At 40.0% G+C, this 8,441-nt stretch overlaps 1 protein-coding gene across 1 annotated transcript; it reads right to left on the bottom strand.

Moving 5' to 3' along the window:
- Positions 1 to 964: 964 nt before the first annotated feature.
- TMEM100 (transmembrane protein 100) lies at positions 965 to 6,541 on the bottom strand. The gene is made up of 2 exons (XM_053452720.1): positions 6,186 to 6,541; positions 965 to 2,947 (listed from the first exon to the last, which is right to left on the bottom strand). The coding sequence occupies exon 2, from the start codon at positions 2,876 to 2,878 to the stop codon at positions 2,480 to 2,482; it is 399 nt and encodes a 132-aa protein (XP_053308695.1). The 5' UTR covers positions 2,879 to 2,947; positions 6,186 to 6,541; the 3' UTR covers positions 965 to 2,479.
- Positions 6,542 to 8,441: the final 1,900 nt, after the last annotated feature.

Genomic DNA, 8,441 nt, shown 5'->3' with positions numbered 1-8,441 from the left:
AGCAGAGTTCACGGATTACGCCGGGAGTCTTGGATTCTCCATCTGCTACGCGAGTTCCTTCCCAAAAAATCCCCAGGATTGACTCCGAAAAGGATCTTAAACCCGAGGCCTTCTCCTTCCTATTGATTACGTTGTCCACGTCAATGAACTCCACACAACTCGCACCATGAAAGTTGACAAATTCCACCCCGGGAAACGTTGGCTTGGGGTGCTCTGAAATCAGTTCTCGAAACGTTTTTGGAGACAACGTCGAAAGGATACGTTCTAAACTTCCAATGCTGGAACTGTTCTAAGATACGATGTGTCATTAGGGGGTTGTTGGGTCATTAGGTAGACGTATGTTGTTGGGATTCAAACCGGTTTGTTCGTTTACATGTAATCTAAGGTAACGAGATGTCTCCTACAAGAGAGGGCACATAAAACCAACAACTCAATGCATGTCGGCCAAGATTCGCCTCCAGCCCTGTGGTCTGTATTTCCAATAGCCGGTTTCTATAATATCGGCTTAAATGAAGACACCCAGCATTTTTGCAGGGGGTTATTGAAAAATGGTCTCAATCTAAAAAGGGGTTAATTGGCCTTAAAAGGGGGCTTCATATCACAGATCAGTAGGGTAACCTGCGCATATCAGAGTCATCAGAAAATCGGATGCAATTGTTCTCCTGAACAAGCCATGGGCCGGTGAGAGCTTCCTCTGAAGCAGCAGGGTTCAGCTTTGTTTATAGGGAAAGTTTGCAGCTATCACACATCAAATTACCTGCAATCAAATGCAATTCGCTTTATGAGTTATGGTTTTAGCGCTCTACGGCCATGCAGATTTGGCCGCGATTCGGCATTTTAGTTGGGATGCTCTGGCAGATCCGTGCCATCTTCGCGTTCAATGCCAGCGTCTTAACGATAATAGAGGGGAAAAAAGTAATTTATTAATAACTCTTTCTGGGGTCAAAAAAATTAATCAGACATCTTAGCAGCACTAATATTTTTTTTTTAATAAAATGTGTATTTTAGTACAAAAACAGACCAGAAAGTGCTTGGTTTGACGTTAATTTACAAAAGTCGACTGTTTTTAGAAACAATTTTCACCCCCCCCCCGCAGTGTTCACATTCAACAAATAGAATTACAAATAGCGATCTAAATAAACAGCGATTATTATAATTTTAATAGTAATAGTAAAAAAAAGATCTACAAGTACCACCAATGACATTCACCGTAGCACAGCCAACAAGCCGAAACAGCCACTGATTGGCTAATTCCCAACTGAAGCTTCTTATACCCGTTGAAGAATTCTTGGACTGTAATATAATGGAATTTTTTTTAGCCGACTTTTTAACCACTCAAGCGCCATACTTGTTCATCCTGGTGTGGTTCTAGAGGGTTAAACCAGTTGACTAGTCAACAATAATCCAATGACATAAATTCTGCATGGGGCATGGGGCTTCGTTCTAATGAATTGATTCTAGAATGTCCAATTAGACAGCAATACATTTTTTACACTGCAATTATAACGGAAAATGGAAACTCTCAGGGAAAGTTTTTAATTAACATTACAGAATGAAAATACACAGAATTAGCTTTTTTTATAATTATTGAATTAGTGTCTTTTTGATCCGGTATTACTGCCACGTCCGGTTCTGAAAGCTTATATAACTTTATTTTTTTATTTTGTGCCAATAAAAGGCATCAACTTCATCTAAAGACTTCAGGTCTATAAGAGGGGCATTCTGATTTCCCTCGTTTTTATCATTCCATTCCAAGGGAGATGCAAAATATCTCCAGGTAAGTCATTGAAAATCTATACCTGTTCTCAGGTAGGATTATATTTATAATTAGGTGCTTTAGAGCATCTAAAGCAGATGCTTGGGTGGCATCAGTTCCAACCTGGACCATACCATGTCTCCCTCTGGGGGGGGGCAAAGATTTACCATCTGCAGGTGGTAATACATTCTTAATTTTATAATTATTATTTCATGGTTAACAAAATCTTAATTTGGAGATTTTTATCTGCTAAATGCCTCTAATTCAAAGAGCCAAAAAATAAAAAGTCTAGAAATTTCTAATTGACTACGATCGTTTCTTTAGATCTGAACTGCGTCACAGTGAATCAGTCGCATAAAAAGTGTTTGGAGCAGGCATATAAAGTGAATATTAATAATTATTATTAATAGATTCTATATGATAGCAAACTCGGAAGAAAATTCATAGGAATTTTGGCTACTGACACTTAGTGATGTCTGCATATGGTGCTCAACTTGGACATTACAAAAGGGGGCCAAGCAATTATATATAAAGATAATTGTACAAGATCATGAGATCAGGAAAGCAACCAATGAAACTGGTGCATTTTCATAAATCCCTCCGTGTATCCCGGTACGAGGGTCTCTTCATCGGTTTTAATCCGTGTACGTAGAGGATTTCTAAAGCCTTTGGCTGGTAACATTTTTGAGATGGGAGTTCAATGTTCATTTTGTTCTATTGTTCTTAAGCAAGTAGGCTCCTTTGGTTCGCCACCAATGCCGTTTGGCTCTCTCTCCTCTTCGCCCTCTTTTTCCGTTGTCGGACCTTCCAGCACAGCGCGCTCGAACATACCAAAAGAAGTCCAGACGACAGAAGAACCAGTCCGAACACAGAGATGATGGACCCGTGAGAGTTAAAACTGTACGCCACCGCGGTGACCACCACTCCCGCGATCAGTATAACCACTCCGAACGGGATGGTACATCGGTAACACGAGAGCTCCGCTCCCCCAGTCGCCGCGGTCAGCTGCGTTTCGTTGAGTCTCGGAATGGCCGTTATCACATAGTCATTGTTGGCTTTTTCGATCATTATGGGTTCCGACCCCTTGGGGGATCCCAAATGGTCTTTTATTGGTTGCTCCATCGTCTTTCAACAAAGAGGAACTCAAAGAAATCTCAGACAACTTCCATGTTCAGCCGAAATGTTCTGAACCTGAGTAAAGAAAGATACATAAGGGTTAATCCACAGGAGTGATTAAAATGCAACACTATTTACAGCTTTCTCAGATATGGAGCTTCAGTCAAGGAGGAACTATTATTCCGGATTACTCCTGATCCTAATTCCTAAACCATTATATTTTCTGTCGCCGTCTTGCTGCTCCATCACATGGTTTAAATGGCTGCCCTAGCCTAGGATATTTGTGATAATAGCTCTGCAGAGGACCTGCGCGCCCGTAAACAACCCATTAACGCTAGAGACCCGTGTAAACAAGGCAGGCAGGGTCCAGGAAGTGAGGGACAACTTCCTGCTTGGGCTGACAGGAGGATTCCAATACACTCTGCGCTGAGGAATCATGGGAAACGGAGGAACATTTACATTAAATAGCTAAGCCAGTTGGATATTAGCGCAGGAAAATATACATTTAATTCATTTAAAAATTTAGGAAAAATAATATTAACACCACATGGGATTAAATTATAATTTTTTTTCTGTCTGAGCCAACGCAAGGTTTTTGTTACATTTTTTTTTAAAGAAATATAAAATTAAGTAAATGTAAAATCAAAAACCATAACACACTGATGGATTTATAGATCTCATGAGGATCCCCTCGGCTAGATTATCTGATAATGTACTTGAAGCCTTTAGTGGATTCGAACGCTATTACCAGCTCGGCAGGAGCAGAAACCTAAAACCACATTAACAGGGGGGGAAAAAATCAGTCTGCAGAAAAAACTCCAACGGGGCAAAGCCAAGACCGAGGCGATAATTCCTTCCATTCCCCCGTATCCCTGCCTTCTATTTCCCTTATTTTAGTTTACCCTTATTTACTTCGTTAACGTGAGGCGTCCTCATTTCTCACAATCCCCTATAAATATTTTGAATAAATCCCCAGGTTTATTAATGAAAATATATAATAGTGTTAATACTAATTGGAGGGGATCGCCATGACTATCGGGGTCTTTAAAAGACATCCGACACTCAAAACAGGGAGAAAACTTTACTTCTTAAAGTAAAATAATGACACTATCTTTAACATAAAATGTATTTATATGGGGCTTTACGGCAAATTTTAAAAAATATAAAAAAAAATTTGTTGGTAATGAGAGGATTAGAAAAAATACTATTTTTTTTTTTCAATTAGAAAAACCGTGTTCCTTAAATATTAACATTAAATATACATTTAATATCTCCAAGAATTATTTTTATTTGCTTAAAAAAAATTAAATTTGCGAAGAGCCTGTGATTTACCCCCCCCCCCAATTTTTAAAATCCCACAGTTCAGAGGTGGGGTACGGTCCGATCCCGCAGTGAAAGAGTTAACCTATCGCGTCGGAATTCCATAAGTGCATCAGCTCGACGTTCCCGAAGCTATGTCTCCCACCGCGTGTTTATTTTATAACATACAACAACAACAAAAAAGTTAGACAATGACTTTAAGGTTTGCTGGAGACCCGCGAAGGAAGCTGGCCGGGCCGATAAATCCCTTTCTTTACATTTGGTTGGAGTCGTGCGGTTTGGCCTCCTACGCAAAGTTTTGACGTACGATTATGGGGCTTCTAACGGGACAGAGACCCCGTTGTGCTTCTGTGCCAGCCTAACAGGAATGAGCGGCGAGTCCGCCGGATATTTCCAAAGAAAACAAGGAATTTCTGTTGCAAATGGTTGGAACGCTCCGACGTAGCGAGATCCGGGCACTGGAAAGCCAGTGAGGGCGATAGGAAGGCAGACAGCGAACGGTTAACACAGAATAAATCTCTAATATGCCCTGAAATGCAGGGAAAAAATAACGTTCTAAGAGCTGGAAAATATGAATTTGTTATTAGAGGTTTCTAAAAGTCTTAAGACTCTAGTAAGGGGGATGAGGGCCGAATGGCAGATAGAAAACCAATTAGTACCAGAATTGGGGATTTCTGTACCAGGGGATTCTTACTTATTAACCCCTTAAGGACAATGGGCGGTCCCTAAACCCATTGAAAACAATGCATTTTGAGCCCGTACGGGCTTTGTCATTAAGGGGTTAAATCGGTAAATTAAGGTAGAAGAGCCTGGATACCGGGATTGTCCGAGCTCTGGGCCAGTGAGTGTGGCCCGGTTAGTGCGTTCCACTGATTAAGGTTTGAGTCTTTACAGCAGGAGAAACGGAGGACTAGACGGGGGCCGAATGGGGCCGATCTGCTGTTCAATTCTATGTTTCTGTGTGTGCACATTTTGATGATTATTGGGTAATTCGATAAGTTCGGCCTCAGTATGCAATGTGTTTGATTGTTCTATAATCCACAGTACCCTCAGCCAGCCATTGGATGTTTCCAATACAAGTCATTTCAGGTGGGGCAAAAGGTGTAGCTTTTTTACGGCACCGTATTCATGCAAAATGCCACACAATATCTTGGGACAAAGTTACTGCCCGCACCGGAGGCTGCGCGACGTCCTGATATCGGTTTGAATATGGTGGCATTTAAAAAAAAAAAACAAAAAACCCAAACTGTTACTTTTGTATCTATAAAGCTAAACTGAACCTTTCATGTAAACCCGTGTAAAATCATCTATATTATTAGGAAATACTTTTTTTAATTGATCAAAATATTTTGATTTCTACCTGCATACTCTATTTTCGCCGAAAGAATATTTTTTGGCATTAGATTGTAAGCTCTGCAGGCCAATGACAGTTCATCCAAATCCATGCATTTGTATAACAAAGCGTATACACCAAGTGCATTCGATGTGCGCTCGCCCCTGCACCAAAAAGTCTTCGTTTTCATAATCTGATTTTGTGACATTTTTACCCAAAGTAAGTTTAAAGATGCAATTAACCCTTTGCGAACCCTTTAACATTCCAAATTACATTTACTAAATATTATTGTTTAAAATAAATAAATAAATAAACACACGCGAAAAACATGAAATTGTAGCAGTGATTTTAAAGTCGATGTTTTCTTAAAGTTCTCGATTCATTTAACCCATTGAGTACCCTAGAGGCATAAAACACTAAGTACCATTAAAGAAAAAGACATTACTGGAAAGGACCAGCCGGCGTACAGTAACTGTTAAATAAATGACTTCTGATTCTGTTGCAGACTGATGTGTTTCTCGATGTATATATATATATTTTTTTTTTAAAATCCTTCCAATATTTGGTAGAAAGGGGCCCCGGGGGTCTTGGAAACTTTAAAAAGGGTATTTAAGATTACAAGCAGAGATTTATAAGCAAGCATTAAAATGTCGAACCTACCGTGAAAATCTGTAATCCATAGTAAACCGAGAATTCCAGGCGTGTTTTGGTAAGAAAATGTGTGTTTTGTCTCGGTGGGGCTTGGGTTTCGCCGGAGCGCAGGGAGAGGAATCTGTGTACGCGTTGCTCTGAATAGCAGTCTGTAGCTAAAGGCTGAGTTACAGATGACACATCATTAGCACGGTGGCTTCCTCTGGAAAGAAAAAAGTGGGACACGACTCAGGCCACGGTGAATAGGCATTTGTTTGTGATTAGCGTTGGGCAGCCCGGAGCAGAAAGGGGCCAGACTACTTTCTCTCTCTCCCTTTACACAAACCACTAGCTTTCTTACTGCTCTTTCCCCCTTTTATTCCAACATTCTGCAGAATTCAGATTTTTTTTAAAAAAATGGTGAATCCAGGGGAGTGTGGAAGATAAGTGGAGCAGCCTCCCAGCAGAGGTGGTAGAGGGTAATACAGTGAGAGTAATAAACATGCATGGGATAGACATACGGCTCCTGAATCTAAGACGAGACCAACGACTGATTACGGTTTGAGGCTTTACAGCAGGAGAAACTAGATAGGGCCAGAGGGGGCCGATCCGCTGGTAGATTCTATTTTTCTAACACTGTTTAACCAATAATATTGAACCAAAGCAGAGTCTTCAACTCTGATTGGCTGCATTTTGATACCGTAATATCCAGTCACAGCATACCTACGCTATCTCTATTCTCCGGCTGTGATGTGGATTTACTTGGTCATATAATATGTGATTGTACTTTAAACCCGTATTTAAAGATTAACACTGAAGATGTATATTAAGTGAGTGGATGGAAGGAAATATTTAACATTAGAGGACATCGTGGTCACCCACTAACCTGCGGGGGAACGCTCTTTGTATATAAGCAAAAAAAAAAAAAAAAAAAAGGGCAATATCCGATCAAGAAATTAGCCAATCGGATTGTATATTGTCCCCTTGAACAACGGTTTATACTGTCACTGAGATACTGGCCAATCAGAGCACAGATTTCACAAAGACACAAAAGGTCTTTCATGACACAATGTAACCATTCCTAACAACCTCTTAATGTGGCCTCTTAAAAGAGTGAATAGTAAATCTTTTACGAAAGAAAGCTGCTTAGAATAGAATTTCATTTTCTCAGCACAGTCATTATTACCACCACTCAGAAAACATAAAAGTTCTAGAAATGTATCTGATTTTCCAAGCATCGGTGCAGAACAAATCACAAGCATCTTCACATCACCTTCTCCAGATCTGTGAGGGCCACATTAAGGACTTACAACACCATTCCACCCCAATCTCTATTAAATCCAACGCTCAACTGTGTAACAATACGAGTTTTCAGGCAAGGCAAGAGGCGAACATAAGGGTTTCCCAAAAGTCTAATATTGTAGGTAAAATAAAAGGAAATACGACCACTCTACTGAAGGCTCGGAGTCAGTGTAGGTTACCTAATTGCCAACAAAAAAAAATCATAATCGCTCATTCCTAAACTGTTGGGTACCTGGCCATTTACCAAGATCTGGGAGTCAACCATAGACCAACTTGGGTTTCCACCATAATCCAGCTGCTTGGAGGTGGAAGCCAAGCTCACCAGGCAACTTGGACCAATTTGGATCAGATCCAGTTTAAAGGGTTTTTAGGTAAATCATTTTATTGGCTCTAAAATAAATCTAGAATTTAACTAGTTCTTAGCCACGTTGCCCTTTATAGCCCATCTAAAAAGAAAAATTGTTGACTTGCAGCAGGTCAGATCGGACGGCTCTGTTCTCAGAACGTACTCGGCGTACATTTAAGATTTAACGGTCCAGACAGGAAGCGTACTTTATAGAAAATGAAATGTTAGAAGACCTGGAGTGTGACGAGCCATCGGGAAAACAAAAGAAAGATGAAATGCGATGATAAGGAGACAGAATGAGAACATTCTGTGATATTACTGTATTTATTCAAACACACCGAAATGTATCCACAAGTACCAATTCCTTGTAGATACAGGTTAAGATCATAATAATCCTCTATTAAAAAAAAAGTACTGAAACAAAGCAAATTCCAACATTTTAAATGCTAATATTAATAATAACCCCCCAAATTATATCACACAATGGAAACAGCCTGCCAGCCAACAATTGTTTCTTCCTATGAATTCTAAAGTCCGATCGTTGGATGTCTACATACATAAGTGATGATATAAAGCCAATGATCATGCTACGTGGATGTTGTAACAAAGTTGGTTATGGGTACTGGGTATTGTTCTCA

This window comes from Spea bombifrons, chromosome 13 (assembly GCF_027358695.1).
Source record: "Spea bombifrons isolate aSpeBom1 chromosome 13, aSpeBom1.2.pri, whole genome shotgun sequence".
Lineage (NCBI taxonomy): Eukaryota > Metazoa > Chordata > Amphibia > Anura > Pelobatidae > Spea > Spea bombifrons.
This window is presented reverse-complemented; position numbering and strand designations above follow the sequence as displayed.

What these genes read in the sequence shown, in the direction of transcription:
- TMEM100 (XM_053452720.1), bottom strand. Translation starts at nt 2,878, where the DNA reads ATGGAGCAACCAATAAAAGACCATTTGGGATCCCCCAAGGGGTCGGAA.